The 19,812-nt window shown below is 43.7% G+C and overlaps 1 protein-coding gene across 1 annotated transcript in view; it reads left to right on the top strand.

The window, feature by feature from the left end:
* VIPR1 (vasoactive intestinal peptide receptor 1) overlaps positions 1 to 16,516 on the top strand; it is a 108,027-nt gene extending 91,511 nt beyond the window's left edge. The window contains exons 8-13 of the mRNA XM_014945125.1: positions 1,303 to 1,363; positions 4,060 to 4,129; positions 7,128 to 7,219; positions 12,447 to 12,576; positions 13,932 to 13,973; positions 15,479 to 16,516. Coding sequence (XP_014800611.1) covers positions 1,303 to 1,363; positions 4,060 to 4,129; positions 7,128 to 7,219; positions 12,447 to 12,576; positions 13,932 to 13,973; positions 15,479 to 15,670 — 587 coding nt within the window. The 3' untranslated portion in view covers positions 15,671 to 16,516. The remainder of the gene's footprint in view (positions 1 to 1,302; positions 1,364 to 4,059; positions 4,130 to 7,127; positions 7,220 to 12,446; positions 12,577 to 13,931; positions 13,974 to 15,478) is intronic.
* The last annotated feature ends 3,296 nt before the right edge of the window (positions 16,517 to 19,812 follow it).

Raw genomic sequence — 19,812 nt, 5'->3', positions numbered from 1 at the left:
ATATTAGTAAGCAAAATGGCTTATTATACATGCTCCCCATAGCTGAAACTGAGAACTAATTAGAGCAGGGAAAAATCTTGAAAAGAAAAAATAAAATAGGGTCATGTAGAGGGGTATGCCCAGGCTGAGGATTTGACCAGTTAGCTATAGAGTAACTTCCATCCAGGAAAGGGACAGGAGTTACGCTTGGGCTCACATTGCAGAAGAGACATGATTCTCTGTGCTATAAGCACAAGAAGAAATGATGTTTACAGGCCTTGTTTCAGATGCAGTTAATCAGGTCAGACCCTCTTTAAACCTGTCCTTGTGCAGAGATACCCTTTCCTTCAGCTGGCAGATTTTAAAGAAAAATGTATGAATCTAATGATTTTAAATCAAAGGAAATCCTTTGCACTGGCAACATATTTCACAGGTTTTGGGTGAGGAAGGGCAATTCAAGAAAATGACAGGTGCTTGAAGGATCTTTTGGCCTTTCAGTCATCCGTCATTTGCAAGATCATCAGTGATGGATGTGAAATGGATCATGCAGGAATTAATAATTTGGACATACTTATTGCAGTTCTGACAGTTTGTATTACCATTGCACTCAGAAATCACTGGTAATAAACAATACGCAATCCTGTGACTAATCCCAAACAAAGTGACATGTCCTTCCTGGAGTATTTCCAATCTAAATCTAATCAAAGGCATGAGACAGAGAGAAGAGGCACCACAAGGCTGGAACAAGACCACCCGAGTCAGGCAGAAGATCATGGAATGAGGAGCAGAGGCAGGTTCATCTGGTCAGCAAAAGACATCTACATGGGAGCTTGTCACTCCAGGCTCCCTTTATAGTCAGTGGAGATCCAGGCAATAAAGTCAAGGTAGTCCAAGGGCATATTTCTTGTCCTAAAGCAAACATCTAACATAACTCAGATGAACTTTCTGTTAGAAGTACACATTTCTACCCATTGATGCTAAAGAGTGTAATGATTGGCTTAGATATGTGTGTCCACACTGCAGATGTTTAACGTGTTTCCAATTCCTTGCATTTCACCATCAGAAGTTTTTCTGAGGGCACTGCAACAGGAGGATAAATCTGCCAGGGAGCAGTTACAGGAAACTCATCTTACAAGGCCAGTGGGAGAGAAAGGCAACATGTTGCTTGTTTGACATGCGAGCATTGAAAACATGAATCATTTGCCCACTCTTGAGGGAAGGCACCACCTTGGTCACTTGGGAGGGATGGAGAGGAGGGAGGGGAACAGCCCTGAAAGCATTGACAATGATTTCTGAAGGTAACACCATCTCTTCTCTTGTCAGGTGCCCCCTCCTTGTTCATCACTGCTTGGACGATTGTCAGGATTTACTTTTTCGATGTTGGGTAAGCCTATGGACTCAATTCTCTTTCCTTTCTAATTCTTCCTTCCTTTATCTCCAAGGAAGGGCAAGGAAAGCAGTTTTAGTAACCCAGCCATTCTGCCCTAACCCCAAAGGCAGTCAGAGAAGAGCAGAGGTTTTTCCCTTCCACCATGGACCAGGAAACGCTCCGAGGTCTCCCTGAAGACACACAGGTCACATCAGCTTAGGCCAGTCACTCACCCTCTTTGTTTCCCAATGCCTTGGTCTGGATATTTGCAGGGAATTTGTGAACAGACCCTGATGCAGTTTGGCCCTGTGATCCTGTGTGTAACAAAGACACCAGCAGAGCAGCTCAGGATCCTATGCTCAGAGCAGAGCTTTGCATCCTGCAGAATTGACCCTAAATATGCTGGTGCAACAGATACTTAATAAACATAGCCATTAGCCTTCCCACAGGAAAACTCTAAAAACTCTTTTTTTAGGATCTGACTTCAGGATCTGTTTTTCATCCTCTTTAACCTAACAGCTGCCTTTGATACTTGACATAAGCAGCAAATAAATGAGGCAGATACTAGAGCTATCCAAGGATATATATGCGAGTAAATAGGATCCGATCCCGCAATGCTCCTTCATGCTTTTATTCAAGCAGCCAAACTATAGTAATTGGAAAAAACTTTTATGAGAAAACACTCCAGAGACTTACAGAATCAGGTGCTGATTATGTACTCACTGTGTGCGCCCTCGCTTCTTGCATTTACAGCATATGGTTAACTCCTTTTTCTCCTGTGCTTTCTCTCTTTCCAAATGTGTCCTGGTTTGTCCTTATTTCAGTAAAAGAAGCGGCTCAGATTTCTCATAGTGTTTTTGATTTATAGCCATGCTAACACATTTCCGGAGGGCTACTGACTTGTTTTATGGTTTTACTCTATCTGCATAAAACTGATCTTATTTACTCTGTTAATAAATAGCATTTACAATGAGATAGAGACCAAAGGATTTAACCAGGCTGGATACCAATTCTTCTTACTATATATTCCCACACAGCTCCAGCAATTCTTAATAAAAATACAGAGTTCTTTGCATTTTCTGGAGGCTTTAAAGCTCTACAATTTTGTGCCAAGTAAAACAGAGTGTGAATTTAAAAGATATGTAATACCTAACAGATTTTTTTTTTTGCATACTAAAATTACCTACAGAGAAAAATTACAGGAAATTAATCCAGATTAAACAAAACCTAATTATGTAAGATTAGTTAAACAACATTAAGCCGCTATTTAAACATTCTAACTCCAAATTAAAGTGACCTTCATTCAGACTGCCTGAATTTATTTTAAAAATGAAGTGCACTAGACATAATTAGGGCCACTTTAATTCTAACTGAAAGGGCAGCGTGCACCTGACTGAGTATAAGCATCTCTATCTGAGCAATTCACTCTAGTCTCCTTTTATAGCTAGTGGAGGTTTAGTCAGTGTAGCTCATGGAGTACAATTCTTTTGATCCTAAAGTCGATGCCTAAAATAAGTCTCAGGAACTGCACCTTAAAAGTGCCTCTCTTCAGCTACCATTACTTGCGCTGTCAACATTTTGGATTAGATGAGCTGTATCTGGGTGAAATTGTCTATGATGGCTTCTGCTAATCTATTCCAAACATGAATGTGGACCAATTTACATTAACGTTCTCCTAAAAATGCACCTTCGATCATGTGAGTGTTGTGAGGTTCGGCAGATAAATGTGTCCCCAGCAATATTTAGGCTTTTCCATGTCATTCTTATTCTGTCATTTTGTTATGATTGCAGTGAGTGATGTGGTTTGCAGACAGTTCTGACTTCAGAATGACATAAATCACACCCTGGACCCTATGGACTTGTCTCACTAAATCTATAGATCAGATGCAGCTAGCTAGATTTGGTTGGAGTAATCCCACCATAGGCTGTCCCTCAGAAGGGAATGTGTACTTTTTTTCTGAAGGTGCCAATTGGTCCATTAGCAAAACCCCCATCCATGATGGTGGATAGCATTGGAGATCTCACGGATTCATGATTTTGATAGCAGTTCCTTGTAGCAGACCTCAGTGTAGGAGAAATTAAGCAAATCGCCATCCTTCCCCACATTCACCCTGACATAACACCCTCCAGCCCATTCCATAACCAATGGGAAAAGACCTCACAGCATTATATAGAATCATAGAATCTCTAGGTTGGAAGGGACCTTTCACACCATTGAGTCCAACCATTAACCTAACACTGCCAAAACCACCACTAAACCATCACAGAATCACAGAATTTCCCTCATCACCATGTCTGCCCAGCTTTTAAATATTCCCAGGGATGGTGACTCCACCACTTTCCTGGGCAGCCTGTTTCAATGCCTAACAACCCTTTCAGTGTAAAAATTTTTCCTAATATCCAACCTAAACCTCCCCTGGTGCAACTTGAGGCCTTTTCCTCTTGTCCTATCACCTGTAACTTGGGAGAAGAGACCGACCTACACCTCCCTAAAACCTTTTTTACATATTTGGGGTAACCTGTACCTCCCAGTGCTTAAAGTCACTGTAAAGCAAGTCTTTAGCCCTCCCCAGTTCATGCACACCAGGTTTAGTCCTCTTCATATAACCTAGCATAGCTGTCTCTAACATTTGCCTCAAGTACCTCAGAAGGTTATACAAGTGCTTGCTTGCTTTGCTTGATGTTTTAAATCTGGTTTTGTTTCTTTTTAGGTGCTGGGAGGAAGTAGTGGAATCCCCATTCTGGTGGATCATTAAAACTCCTATTTTGGTGTCTATTTTGGTAAAGTATCAGCACATTCTGCTGGCTGCAAAGCCATCTTTGATACTAAGTGGGGGGGACGAAGGGGTTTTGAGAACTGTTCTGTAAATGTCCATGGAAAAATGCATTGACAGAGAAAATCTCACTGTATATTGAATGTCTGTCTTAGGATAAGGAAGTTGACCCTCCAGAGAAGCATTTAGCATAAATGTTTAAACATTGACCATGGGAAGAGTTTGAGTGACTAGGCAACCAAGGTGGAGCTCATTTGATTTAACTTTGGCCACGTCCATCTCTGCTAGGCACCCTGGGCACTCCAGTGCAGTAGTCATGGTTGAGGAGGTTGAGGACCATGGTCAGAAATACAGGAAAGGCTCATCTTGTCTAATGAATCAGCGGGTGTCTAAATTAAATTGGATGAATTGTGTCATGAATGGTTTTGTTTCTCTGATCTGACCATATGCAGAGCCCAGGGTGACTTGTCAGTTGCAGATGCCAACACTATAAAGTAAAATACGATGAGTCCTACTGTAAATTTCTACCTACATAAAAAGATGTTAGATTAATTCCCCCAGATATTTGCCTCTTCTTATGTCATCCAGTACAAAGTTGGAGTCCAGCTATGTGTTTTTTAAGTAAGTTCTTGAGAAGTTTGGCTAATTTTCAGATAAATCAACAGAAGTGCTTGACTTCATATCTCTGGATATGATCCATTCTGACCACAGAAACCATGACACTTCTGAGGAACTCTGAGTACTTCCATCCTTGTTGAATATTACATGTTTCTTCTGTCACGTATCAAGACAGAACTTAAAATCAAATGAACTTGAGTTAAACTTAGATTTGAGTTTTCTTAAATGAAGGCAAGTATGTGGGAGAGGAAGAAAAAGAATGCAAAAGAAATCAAACCAAATATATCTCTTTTAAACAGAAATCTTTTCTTAGACATACATTCTTCTTATTCCACTTATATTATGACCTTTACAAGAAGACTTCTTTTCTGTAGTATTTGTCATACAGGGATTCCAAACTGAAAGAGTCGGGCTATTTACATCTTACTCTGTTCACTTCACTGAAAAGAAATACAATACTTAGACGGCACATCTCACAATATTTATATCATCGAAGAACGCTATAGATAGTATTTTCCCTTTCCCGAGATAACCTTTTGGTCAAGAGATGCATCCTATTCTCAGTAGATTAATGAGTCTGTATTTTCTTTTGGCACATAAATCATTTCCTCATTGCCAACAGAAATTTACCCAGCAATTTCTGATTTTCCTTCTGCAGATATCACAAAAATCTGTCACAAAGGAAGGGCGTGATAACCACTCCCTGTAGAACAGCAGGTTTCTTCAGGGAGGAATGCAACATTATCTCCATATCCACAAGAATAAATCACAGATCTCAATGGAAGGAAGAAATACGTTTATCTTATATAGAAGATGTATAAGATACATAAGTTATTAAACACTGGGAACAGATCAAATGGCTTTGATTATACTCTAGGTTGGAAAATAAACTGAACAACTTCCCCGGTTGCTCCCAATATCTTTATCTTCTACCATGCAATGCTAAGGCTCTACTAAGCCTGTAAGTCACACTCCACCTGTCTCCCCACTGCCCCGTGTCTCTGGTTGCTTTTGACCACCACGAGCCAACACAGTCAGTATTAAACTGCCTCAATCCTACCTTCAGTGCTGTAGCTTGTGTGCTATCAATGCTCATTAGAGTAATTGAGCTAGATAATACTGGTTTGAACTGATAAATTTTACTTGCCACCAAGTCAGACAAAACCCATATTTATAAGCAAATAAATATGAACAGAAACGATGATAAATGGCATGGGATAGATAAAAAGTGATTAAGCGATGCATCATAACCAAGAAATACAATTAATTTCCAATCACTCATAGCCTTTGAAAAAAGAGTGAGCGTCTAAATGAGAGATGTGCTTCAGTCTACTTTATTCACCTGTCATTGAGATAAATGCAAGAATTGCTGGAGGAAATTTTACAATCTGTTTTTGCAGGAAATCAGATCAACTGGTTAACACAATCCCTTCCAGTCTCTAAGCCTCTAAAAATCAGAATCATTTGTGCATTCTTTGACCACGAGAGGATAAAGAAAGAGATTGTGTGCCAAATTAAAACTAAACTTGGTCCACTGAAATCTGTCATCGCCTTTCTATTGTATATGTTGAATGAATAACAGTGTGGTTCAATGGACAGGACCTTAACAGCAAGTAGATTTGCATTCAGTTCATTCCATCTAACTACGTGTTGCTAGGAGACTGCCATTCCTAGCCCTACACCTTTGCTATTAAATAAGGTTAACATTGCTTGAGTATGTTGGTGGAGAGCTTTGATATTTTCTGAGTAAAAAGCACCATCTAAAATCTCGGTATTAGCTAGAGTTCTCTGGTCTAACCTCGTAGGAGAGAATGTTTTCCACCATGTCAGTGAGGTCTATCTCTTGCTATACAAAGTCTCCAGCTTCTCTCCAGAGAAGACATGCCCCATAGCACTAAGTAGAGGCCCTGCTGAAGTGGATACTGCTTTGTGTTTTGGTTTGGTTTCCTTGGCTCACCACCTCAGTCTTTGACATGCTCAGCAGCCGGTCCCATGTCACCGTCTCCTGAGGGCTTTGACGTCCATCGCTCCGCTAACTCCCAAGGCTCTTTTCCCACCCTGTCGTCGGCGCTCCCCCGCGCAGCAGGACGTCGTGCATAGCTGTGCTCTATGGGTTTGACATCATCATACTTGGGATGTATGACACAAAGTCCCAAGCAGGCTGATGTCAGGCCCAAGATGGCTGCCATCCTGTGTCGGTTTACTATGTGCTCCCAGAGTGGGGTTCTCTGCTCATGGCTTGTTAACAACAGCTTGCTCCATGGCCAAAAAAAAAAAAAAAAAAATTGCAGTGAAAGGAATTGCCCTCTAGTGATTGGCTCTTTTAACTGGACAAAAATACTAATTTTTTATTTCTCTTTCTGTTTCCTTTCTCCCGCTCCCGACAGGTGAACTTCATTCTCTTCATTTGCATCATCCGTATCTTAGTGCAGAAGTTGCATTCTCCAGATGTTGGACACAATGAAACCAGCCACTATTCGTAAGTCCCCGACTTTTTCATCTGTATTGTGTGGGTTTTGGGAAACCTGTTTGGCTGGCAGCTCGGTATTGCATCTGTCAGCACTGATCAGAATCAAGGATTTGTTAATTGATTAAAGCTGATCAGGAAATGAGGCATTTGCTAAAATTGCTGGGCATATTGTATGTCAGTTTGGACAGACAAGCAGGAAGATTTTCCTTGGGATTAACAATGAAGTGAGAGCAACAGAAATGATCATGAAACAAAATGGGCTTTTCCTCTGTATATTCAACATTTATTGGATTCTGAAGGCAGAAGGGCCCTGATCATATTGTATGTCAGTTTGGACAGACAAGCAGGAAGATTTTCCTTGGGATTAACAATGAAGTGAGAGCAACAGAAATGATCATGAAACAAAATGGGCTTTTCCTCTGTATATTCAACATTTATTGGATTCTGAAGGCAGAAGGGCCCTGATGGAGAACAAAGAGCAGTTGTCCACAGTATTTGGGCTGTTTTTTCTGAGCTATTTACCCTCAGCTCCCTTGTTCAAAGGAGAAGATATCTGGAAAATTAGTACATTCAGTAGAATATATGGCAAATTTTTCTTATCCTAAAGCAGACCCCAAAACTAGATGGGATTAATTCAACACATTTTTCTTCACTGTTGAGAAGTCTCAGAAGTTTTACTTGACATAATGCTTTTATTCCGGGGATATAAGGTAGACCTTAATGAGGCTTTTTATAATGAACAACATGCAAGTGAGATCAGCATCTGTCTCAGTGGCCAAGGCTGGTCTTAATTGCAGTATTTTAAGAGTGAGAGAAATCTGTCTCTCTATCTGCATGGATTTATTCTGGCTTCAGTGCAAATAAAATAAAAGTTCAAACCCTCTTATTTTTTAATTTTGCCACTGTCCTGGCTCAGCATTACAACTATGCTGGCTATTTATTAAATGATTCCTAGAAAAGAACTAGAAAGGAAAAAGTTCAGTGTCTACCTGGTCACTGCTCATAAATCTTTTTTGTCTTTGGAGGGAACTGTGCACTTAGGTACCTTGGAGAATCTGAGCTCAGTTCATCTTTCTGCAAGATGGAAGAGAATATCAAGGTGGTCCTTAAATACTGACCAGCCATGACACTGAGTCTTTGTCTCTTATGACTGTAAATTATGCATTTCATCTGCTTTGAGAGATTCTCAAATTTATGGAAGGAAATTCCAGTATTTGACCTTAAGTTCTCCCTGAAGCAGTCAAAGGCAATTACCTCTTTTTCTGTCATCTTAACACGCCAACATTACCAGACCCCGTGGTTTCTGCCACCTCCCTTTACGTATTTCCAGTTGGGCATTGTATCTTTGTACCCCCAGGATTGCAACAGCTTTGGCCAGGTACTTAGATTAAATCAGCATATTGAAATATGTTCTAGTACTAAGCAGCAGCCTGGAGCAGTTGGCTCCCATTCATCCTAGCAGAAGTGTTGCCAACACACGTCGGAAGGGTTATGCCCAGATTACCTTCGAGATCATGCTGAGTTTCAGGTTCAGGGCTTTTTTTACTTCACATTTTCCGACGAAGTGGGAGCTGCCAGGAAAACTCTCTTTGCCTTGTAAACAAACGTAGCACAGCAGGGCAGTAAGTAACACGGACTTCCCCACACTGGCCTGCAGAACAAGAGGTGCTGCTGAAGTACAAATGATCTTCACATCTACAGTTCCTCACCTTCCTTCTTCACCTTTCTCAGTTCCACTAGGGCACGAATCAATTGCTCACTTATAGGTGTCCAATCCATATGAGATGTTGTAGAACATTTGAGATACTTGCCTGGACCTAGCATATAGGACCCAGGAGCTATGGCAGACTTATCACCTTCCTTCTTCACCTTTCTCAGTTCCATTAAGGCATGAATCAATTGTTCACTAGGTGTCCAATCCATATAAGATGTTGTAGAACGTTTGAGATACTTGTCTGCACCAGGTATATAGGACCCAAGAGCTATGGGAGACTTGTACCCTTATACAGTAGCAGCTGGCCACCAGCAAGATTCTCTGGGACATCTGGAAGTCTCTGTTGACTTTATTGGCTGTAGTGGGACATGAGACACCACACTTTCCTATGGAAATGAATATAAATGTCCCAGCTTGAAGGCTGGATCCCACCAAGGGGATTTCTTAGTGTAGTCCTAAGTTTTTAATGTTTAGACAGCTATCTGCAGAGACATCTGGGGTCCAGACCCTTTTATAAAAGCCATTTGGCATGTGATCTGCAATTTTAGGTACCTGGATCCTTTTACGTGTCATTCCCTAATTACCTGAAATGCTGTTGCTGGCTTCAGGGGTTTGGCCTGCAGGACCCAAGAGATCTTAGCAAAAAACTGCTAATGATGTGTGTGGGTTCCTCCTGCCAAATCTGAGATAGGTGTGTTTTGAACTAACAACATCAGGGATATCTCATTTGCATTTCTCCCACCTTCTCTTGTTTATTTTATATTGTTTATTTTATAAAAAATAAAATAACATGTTGACAAGTTGACAGTATTGTTCAATTCCAACCAGTTGGAAGTTCAGGTGCGCTGGTGACTCACTCATTAATGCTATAGACAGTGAACTGGGCTTTAATGTATTGGAAACTGTGAAAACAAGTCTCCCAAAGTAGTTTTCTGGAAATGACAGAGACGTGTGCAAGAATGGGACAGCAATATTTCAGGCAAATAGAAGTTGTTTTCTGCAATGGAAATCTCGAGCAAAATTCATCACTTTCTATTCTGTACATGTTCATAGATCAATATTATCATCAAAGTTTTCTGGGTAACTTTCCCATTATGCATTCAAGGAGAATGACTCAAATGTTGGTTCACTCTTATCCACTCCCAAAGAGAGGAGTAGGTTCAGTGCATGCTAGTGGAGACGTGTTTTCCTTAAATTACCTGTCACCATTTATATCTGTCAGAGAGGATAGTTCTAAGCAGTGCACCCTTTGCTGGGAGTGGAAGTAATGAGTTTTTTGAGAAGCCATGGCTTTTCAGCAGGTAGGTTTAACCAGCTTTGGAAAATCTCCCAAACAGTTCTGCCTCCTGCACAGCCAGGCTTAAGCCTCCTGGGAGAAATTACACCATGACTGGGGAAGACGATTTTCCTCATAGCAGTTTTCATGGGAAAAAACTCTTTTCAATATCACAGGGCTAGACCATGCCTTGAAGCCAAAATGAGATCTGAAACACCACTCAATATTCTGGGGAAGATCAGTGCTTGGAGCACTGGTTTGGAGTGCTATACAAACTGGAGGAGGGGGGCTTCTAAGGTTTGCCATTTGTGCCCTGTGTGTTGCCACAGTCCATTCAGGAGGGAAAAAAGCTATGACTGAGGGGAGTTTGTCTCGATGTTGTCTGCAAGGATCAAATAAAACTTCCTAATCCATTGGAGGTTGCAAACAGCGTCTCTATGAGTATGGTACGTGAAGGTATCATCAAATTCCTCTAGGTTGACTGTTCCTGAAAGACTGGGGAGAGAGGAGATCTCTGCAGAGCCAATATTGGTATTCACTGAACTGTGGTCTGCTTAGAAAATGAGTTGCTTCCTCATATGCCTGGAGCTGGGGAATTAGGGCTGGGTCATACCACTGTGGGTCACACCTGTCAGAGCTGCTTCTGACAGGGAAGATCACGGTATCCTGATGGTCACCAATAACAGTGACACTCCTCTGGCAGAGGGAAACATCTAAAAGGACTCAGATTTTGGATCTCTTCACTATGAGCAGGGATGTGCCTGCTAGTAAGGGATTTGATGGGAAAGGCAAATTCTTGGAAAGTTCCTTGGCTTCCTACTCTTTTTGCCTGGAATGAGTTGCAGTCAGCTGCTTTTCAGCCACCAGGTAGTCTCTGGGGGAACCACAGCTGCCAATCAGAGCCTTAATGTCAAGCTGTCTTTGGGCCAGGCCCAGGCAAAGCTGGAAAAGTCTGCTGGGAGATACAGCATCATCTGCATAGAGCTGGCACATCATCCTTCCCAGGGGGCTTATGCAGATGGCAAATAAATGAAGATGGCCTGATGGGATTGAACCTGATGAGACTTTGGAAGTGAAGGGTTTGCAGATGGAAGAATAAGCATTTTCAACATCCCAGAGATAGCTTCAATTCCTCCAGAAGCCTCTGGGAGAGGGGGACATGGGAGTATGTGGGTGACCAAGGGAGCCAAAACCCTCATAAGCATCCTTAAGGCCTTGATTTCATTTTATTTCCATCAAAATCATAGAATCATAGACTGGTTAGGGTTGGAAGGGACCTCAAAGATCGAGTTCCAACCCCCCTGCCATGGGGAATATACCTGTCATCAGCTATATTTTAATAATGATTATATTTAATAAATTATCATCTTTTCTTAATTAGACCTCTGATTAGCCAGCTTGATGCCATTAAGCACTAATACTGTTCATCTCCCTCCTTTGGAGACATTCATTGTGCGATAGCCTGTCATTATTCTGAGCTAAACATACTATTTCTCTCCCAGAAGCTGCAATTTTCAGAAATCCCTAGCAAACAAAGACAGTGCTAGATGATGATTTAGCTTGTAGAGATGAAAAAAGATCTCCGGTGGGAGGGGAAGAAGAAAGAAGGGGGAAAGAAATACTTCCATTGAAGTTGCTGGGAATAAAGTTGTCACATTTTCTGTTGTCACCACATCTGAATTCACCAGCCATCCTCAGTCTGCAGGCCAAGGAGACATAATCTAGGCCTGAGTGCTCCACCTCAGCTGGAGGCATGTATATATTTATATGAGAGCTGTTAACAAGGAGGAAAGCAAGCCTGTGGAAATGTTCCTAGCATGGTCCGTGGTTAGTGTGTCCTGACTGTGCCCAGCCGAGAGTCTGGCTCCACATGTCGTCACATCCCAGCCCGGGTCATCAGAGGGATGCAGAGGCTGTGAGGAGATGTTTTAATTCCCTCCCTTTCCCTGCACCCCAGACACATCTTCCCTTTCAGCAAAGGCAGCCTCCTGAGGCTGCTGTTGAAAGGTTGGATGTTCCCAGGACCTCAAGGTAAGTGGCCCCTATCACATCTCCTAAGGGCAAACAAAGGCACTTAACATGCATGATACAGGCTATACCATCATGATCCAGGTAATCAGCAAATATGTACTGCAGCAAATTAAAGTTGCAGGGTTGGACAGGGCTCAGCTGCAGGATTTCTCATCAGCTTACCCTTTAGCTCCTCTTCCCTCTCCCCATCTGACTCGTGTTTGTCTTTCCGACAGGAGGCTGGCCAAGTCCACCTTGCTGCTGATCCCTCTCTTTGGCATTCACTACATCATGTTTGTTTTCTTCCCTGACAATTTCAAAGCAGAAGTTAAGCTGGTCTTTGAGCTCGTGGTTGGATCGTTCCAGGTAAGCCACCCTTTGGGCCACCAGTCAGTCGCCAGGTCTGTCGTCAGGGAGGAGTGTAAGAAGCTTGACAAGAGAATAAGCAGATGTGAGCTGTGTTTTTTTCCTGAATATGCCCAATACTTCTCTTATAGCTTTGGGGAAAAAGCTACTCACTCCAGCTTGGCCAGGATGGAAGATAATTTTATACTTTGCCTCCTGGAAATCCAGAAGGAGATTCCCTCTCCTCATTTTAGACACCTGAAAAGACAATGTGCCTCTATAAGTTATTCGCCCTGAGGTTTTTTGTGCTTAAAGGAGAAAAATGAGCACCTCGGTTCACTTCAGATATTATTGGCATGGTGTAAGATGAGATAAATCACCTTTGAGAGGAGTGTCTTTCTGGCCATTAACAGGATCGTAGTCTGTCTTCAACCAGTTGACTTGCATGAACTTTCTCCTCTGTTAAGAAGCCAAGTTCTGCCTGTAGAACCTGCTCAAGTAGGATTCCAGTTCATTGGCGTAGGAGGCACATTCCCCACAAGGATGGATAACAGGGCTGTCCTCTGTATTAATCTTTAGGGAGCCCTGATGAAGTTTGCTTCTTGCACCCTCCTACATACTTCACTTCAGTCAATTCCCACGTTGCGCTCCTAACCTTGGCCCTGCTGTCGCATGAAAAGAAGCGCTTATTTATGTATTTCAACCCATTGCATTAACCCATTAATCAGATCTAGCCACTTTGTCTTCTCGCAGCCTGCAAGCAGGATCTGTCTGTCACTGTGTACCATAGACGTGTGAGGGGCATTCTTTGTTCAGTGGTGAATGAGTTAACGTCCCTGTCTACATCGTCATCACATCTGGCATCTCTCCTTTGAGAGGTCAATAGATCTAAACTCACTCCTTGTCTCTAATGTTTGCCACCATAAGGGCTAGAGATAAATTTGGTTAATTTTTTTCAGTGAAAGCTGAGATTCTCAAAAGTGATGTCTCACTGCAGGGGAAATGAGAAAGGAATAGATTATCCATGTACCATGTCTAAGATCATTCTGACCTTGATGATGTACTAGAGAGCACGTTTAGATCTCCCCAGTTTCAGCCGACAAGACCAAGCAGGAGAGTTGGATCTAGTAGTCCATCCAATTACCTCTAAAGCCCCGGTTTGAATGACCAAGTGCCCCTCTTAGAGTTGAGCTGACTGCTGATGGCTTTAAACACCAGTATGGAGCAATCTTTGAACTCACACCCAAGGCAATCAAGTTTTTTTCTAAAAGACCCCCAGCAGCACGCCCTTTCTCCAAGGCTGGGTTAACCTAGATTGTGATCTAGGGGAATATCAACTATGAGGTGCTAAAAGCCTGTTCTCTCCTTTTCCCTAGGGATTTGTGGTGGCTGTTCTGTACTGCTTTCTCAATGGGGAGGTAAGATCCACAATGTTGTTTGGTTAATGTTTGGAGCGCAGGCAAATTGAATGCTTGTGGGGAGTGGATTGGGAAGTGTCCCGTTCCTGATGTTACCGTATTAGGGGGAGGCTTCCAAATCAAATCACTCACTCTAGAATAACAACTCCTGACAGTTTCCAGCAGAATTAATAAGCATATTAGGACTTTTGTGTGCACTGTAGTGTTACCGCTGCTGAGTCTGTCCTTTACTCATGAGACAGCATTGGGACAACTCCCGTATGACCTTGCATTAAACCCTAATCCAAAAGGACCACCTTCAGCAGGGAAGGATAAAGCCCACCTTCTAAGCCCTGTTCATGCTCAGCGTCTCAATGAATCCTCCACAGAATCAGGCCCACTGCCAAGATGGAGTCTTGTTACTGCAGTGATATTTTTGTACCATGCTCCATCTGCCTGCAAGAAATTCAGCAGAGACTGATTAAACCCGTATCACGAAGGCTACCAACTAGGTGTGAGCAGCTAAAAACTTGGAGCTGCTGTCAGCTGGAGCACTTTCAGCTCGATAAACTGAGCACGGGCAAGAAAGAGGCAGCTGTGATCTGGGTTTGTGTTCCAGCTTCCTAGGGAGAGGAAGAGTGTCCAGAATCAAAATTTCCTCTCTTACAGCTCTGATGCTGCTTTCAGCCAGGCTGATGCCATGTGTACATCACGCAGTGGCATGCAGGGCAGATAGCCCAGCTCCAGCAGAGACCTTTGCTAGTAAGCTTGTGCAGAGCAAGGTAGAACCACACAAATTTATTAATAATCCAAAACTGATACAGGCATTGACATGACCTGTCAGGCACAGACCAGTGCCAGGTAAACATGTTTCTGCCCTGCAGGCGTTGATCTTGCCTTTCCCACGTTTCCAGCCCTGGGGTCTGCATCCTGGTTTTGTACTGTCCCTGTGCTTGCTGATCCCAGAGACCCACAGACACAGCTGTTTTATCTAATTCAGAGCTCAAAATTCACCCTGGAAAGCTTCGGGAGGGGACAGGGACGGTGGCCAGATCTGTTCGGGATTTGGATCTGGACAGTGTCAACCAGATGATGTCTGTAAACTCCCTAAGCAGGAACAAGTAACTCCCATCAAAAAAGCACAGCTGCACTGACAGCTATGCAAACAAGCTATAGTTAAATTATTTGTGTTTGGACAAAAACAGGGCAGTGAAAAAAAAATCTCAATTACACTCACAAAGTGTAGAATATGTTGCCATCAAAGTTAAGTAGTCTGGCACCTTCACTGTCTCAGATAAGTAATTCCCTGTGCTCACCTTTCTCCTGAAGTTCAGGGATTTCTGCTCTAGTCTGAGTGTGACCTTTCTTCTGTGTGTTTAAAAGTCCTGACCAGGGTGGGTTTAGTGACCTTTATAAAATAATTCTTTGCCTCTTGATAAGTGGGTCACCCATTGCTGCTTGCACTATCAAGTCAGAGAACAGATAATGGTCCCCTCTGCTGATTTGCATGTCTTTCCACCGTCTAGGTCCAAGCTGAGCTCAAGCGAAAGTGGCGGAGGTGGCATCTGGAGCGGTTCCTGGGCTCAGACATGAAGTATCACCACCCTTCCCTAGGCAGCAACGGCACCAACTTCAGCACCCAGATCTCCATGCTGACCAAGTGCTCGCCAAAGACACGCCGGTGCTCCAGCTTCCAGGCTGAATTCTCTCTAGTGTGATGGGGAGAGGCTCTCCAAGCACTGAGCATCCAAGGGAAAAAAACTGAGAGCCGGAAGGATCCCCAGGAATCAGCGATATGATGACAAATACTTGTGAAATGACATGCTCCGCATGAGCCAACAGAGGACACAAAACTGGAAAAGCCACTGGCATCCAGAACAAGATCAGACAAGCCAAGAGGCAGAGAAATGCGTTTCCTCTGCCTCTTTTCAGACCTTTCACTCTTAAGTTTCAAGCCCTTGGGGGTTGATAATTGTGGGTGTAGGTCCCAGACACTTGTGGAGAGCCTGGGAGATCCTGATGTGTCATAAATAATGAAGTATGGGGGGTAAGGGAAGGGAGAGCCCGAGTCCTTGGTGGCTTTACCAGAACCGGCATCTCTGAAACATAATTTGCACTTTCTAAAAAATGAGCCAATAAAAGAGAGAGGGAGGCAAGAAGCAGGAAAAAAAAAGCGCCAAACATGAATGTGCCAAAAGTCCCGTTGATAAGAGGTGGTGATAAGGCACCGGAGACAATGGGGAGAAGGGACAGCATGGACATGAGTGGGGAGAAGCCAGTGCACAGCCTCTGCCTCTGCCTTTTACACATGTGAAGATGAAGCTGCAGCACCAGGAAAGCCACTCAGAGGATGTCCCAGTGCTGCAGCATGTTCCGCTAATTGCCCGTCATCCTTGTTAGGAGAATCTTTCCAAGCACCCTTGGGTGCCCTCTGGAAAAAAGCAGGTCGCTGAGAAGGAACAGCGTGAATGCCCTTCTCTGCACCATCGTGTTTTGTTTGGTTGTGTTCCATGAACAGGAAACTCGATTTGCATGTATAAAAACTGGGTACGGATGCCAAAAAAGCGGCGCACGGCTGTGTTTTTCATTCGTTTTAAGTTCGCCCATAGATCTTGGTGCATTAACGCACCCAGGATCATTAGGGATCAGGGGAAAACAATCGGTCTGTAATTCGTTTGCGCTTGCTTAGGACACACTGCCAGGAAAGGGAGATGTAGAACCTGTAATCCTTAATTGAATCAGACCCGCCATAAGGAGCCACTCTCCAGATGAAAAAATTAGCGTCACAGCAGCAAGGAAAATTGCTTTCATCAGAACAAGGTTGTCTCAGCACGTAACTGGCACTCCAGGAGTCAGGAAGGAGTGAAGGAGCTATTAAATTGATTTCTTCTTCAGCTTCTGCTGGGAGCTTTCATCCTATGATGAAGGCATTGTTAGATCTTTAAGATGTGCTGTGTATTTTACCTCTTTTCTGAAGGCCTATTAGCTTCCATATAGGGGCAATCCCGATGTGAAGAGCACACAAAGATCCTGTGAAAACCAAGGAAATAGTTATTTTTCTCTCTTTTTTTTTTTTTTTTCTTAGTGGAGGGGCAAAGGACGGGGGTGAAACCAAATGATGCTCAGTCATGCCAGGCTGGCAGCTCGCAGGATATCACAAGCAGCTCACACACCCAGGTACTGCATGTGAGACAACCCCCACAATCTCAAAGTCAGTCCAAAAACAGACAACACAACGATACAGATGCCCTCACTTGTGTCCCACCCAATTACATCAAATGAGCTTGCACTAGTTTTACACCCAGCGTGGGAAAACCCTGCCCAGCTCAGGTGTGCTCTTAGTAATTGGGCTGCCATCATCATAACGTGTCATAGCAGTGTCCTCCTGAAGGAGAGTCTGGGTCACCAATGCGTGTACATGGAAGGGAAGGTGGGCTCCTCTTTCAGAGTTCAGAGATATCAACTTAACCACCAGTTACTAATAGCACCTGGACTTCTTTGTCTTCAGAATGAAATGTAGTTCATTGAAGGGCAACATGTTTATCGTGGTGGGTTTGGGGCTTGTTTTCCTTGTCCTGTTTCTTGCTTTAAGCATCTGTGATTCACTGCCAACGAGCCACGCTGAGCCCAGGAGGAGACTTGCAGATCTGGACATCCAGTTCCTTTCTCGATTCTGAGAGGGCGGTTGTTCCATGTCGTAACCCTCCCAGGAGCTATACCTGTTATCAGTTGAGCTTGATGTTTCCAAAGTATTTCTCCACATGTGGGACTGAGAACAGCACACAGGGCTGAAGTCAGTAAGGGGCACAAGATACTCTGATATAACTGCCCTGAAGGGCAGACACGCAGTCATGTGTTTTCAGTGAGCTAGCTTAGATGCTGTCACAGTGTAGCCATGGCTACCCAGCCCACAAAACCTCAGAGGATAGGTAGATGTTGTGAAGATAGTCATAATGAGCTCCATGGTCCTGGAATTGATGTGCTGACGAGACCCCAGGTGAGCCAGGTGCCAGCCATCTCTGTTATGGCTACATTGCACTGAAACCATATCATTAGCACTTAGAATCCAACACTGATAAGATTGTTAAACCATATCATTAGCACTTAGAATCCAACATTGATGCACCATAAAATTGTCAAAATCCTCTCTTAGCAGCTAATTCCCAAAATCTAGAGAAAGCAAGAGGATGCTTAAAATTTCCCCGTGTTCCTTGCACTGAAGCCCTTATGCCCTGACACCCCAGCAACAAGGTCGCCATTGAAATCTCCATGAAGTTTTCAGAGGCAAGGACCTTCTTTGGTGCTGGTGCTTCTCTGGTGAGTGCTTTCACACCCAGGCTAGGATTCACACAGAAGATGCTACAGAAGTCTCACCCATACCACCAATTCTTCTCCTGTGCCTGGTTCAAAGCAAGGATTTGACCTAGCTCTGCATTTCACCAGGTGAATGGATAACTAGCAAGGAGGCCCAGAATAAGCATGAGAAAGTTCTGTTCCAGGTTGTTCCATTTGGTGTTAAGTGCTTCCTCTCACTGATTCAGAGTTTGGAAGCAAAGTCAGTCTGCCAAAGCTGTGATTCATCAGGCTGCAAAGTCATTCACCCTCTTTATCTGTCATGGTAGCTATTTATGCCCAACAAAATCGGCGGGTTTCAGAGGAACACCACCCAATCTTAATGCATCCACTGAGGTGCCTATGGTGTGAACTTGAATCTGAGGTCCCAGACAAGCAGAGGAGGTGTTTGAGCACAGAGCTGTTGAGCATAAATGACACACCATTGCCAGCAGCCTTTGTTGTGAGATGTGAGGCAAACCCTTCCCATCCATCTGTTTCAGGCAGCCTTGCTGGGATAGAAGCTCCATGTCCAGGAGCCATGAACAATGAGACACACTGTGCATTTTCCCTGTGTTCTTCACCTTCCTTTTCATCTCCCTGTGCTTCTAACTGCATTTGCAGGAGGACCTTCAGCTTTGTATTTACAGCTTCTTTTCTGTTTCTGCCCTGTGCTAACCTGTGCCAGCACCAACCATGTGCCAAAGGCAGCAAGAATGGGCTTGCCTTTGAGAGACACGACAGGGAAAAATTCAGCTGGTTATTTACCTGTGCCACAGGGCCTTCTGCACCCTCTGAGATTCACCACCACGAGAGCCTGAAGATGGGACGTTACCTAAACTGGCCTTCTGCACCCTCTGAGATTCACCACCAGGCTATTCTGCGTGAGAGCCTGAAGATGAGACGTGACCTAAACGGAGAGGCTCCTTCAAAAAATGTTGCCTACATTAGCATGCCAGGAACAGTGCCCCAGGCATCCCGCTCGCAATTATTTCATCACCGAAGACCCAGCCACATCGCCATTAGGCTGTCAAGGGTGTTTGAGGGATTAAATGAACGTGCTGAATATACCTGCTGTGACAGGCATGGCGATATTAGCGATGGAGAGGGCGCAGAGCTGCCAGCCCAGCTGTGTTTGGCCTCATATTTCAGGAGAACAGAGGATTCAGTGGTGAAATCAGAGCTTTTCGCTCTGGGGATATGAGCAATCAGGTGAACGATGACATTCAGATCAGGCATTTGTTTAAGTGGCTTAGTGCAGGAATTTGGGCCCATAACTTGGCCTCCCTTACTCTGTTTTTCATCCAATTCCTCAATAAAGTGGAGTTCAAGGACCTCCCTGCAACCCCAAATGACAACCCAAAGCCGTGCAGAGCACACGGGACAGTCCAGCACCAGTCTGATCCCTGTAACTCTGGTCTAAGACAGGAATGGCTCCAGTGAAGGCACCTGCATTAATTTGCTGCAAAATGAGATATCTGGATGTGACAGGCCTTTAGATGTGTCAGAGGATCATGAATTTGGACTC

Source organism: Calidris pugnax, unplaced genomic scaffold (assembly GCF_001431845.1).
Source record: "Calidris pugnax isolate Ruff unplaced genomic scaffold, ASM143184v1 scaffold54, whole genome shotgun sequence".
NCBI classification, from domain to species: Eukaryota; Metazoa; Chordata; class Aves; order Charadriiformes; family Scolopacidae; genus Calidris; species Calidris pugnax.
The sequence above is the reverse complement of the archived record's forward strand: the minus strand, read 5'-3'. Positions and strand labels throughout refer to the sequence as shown.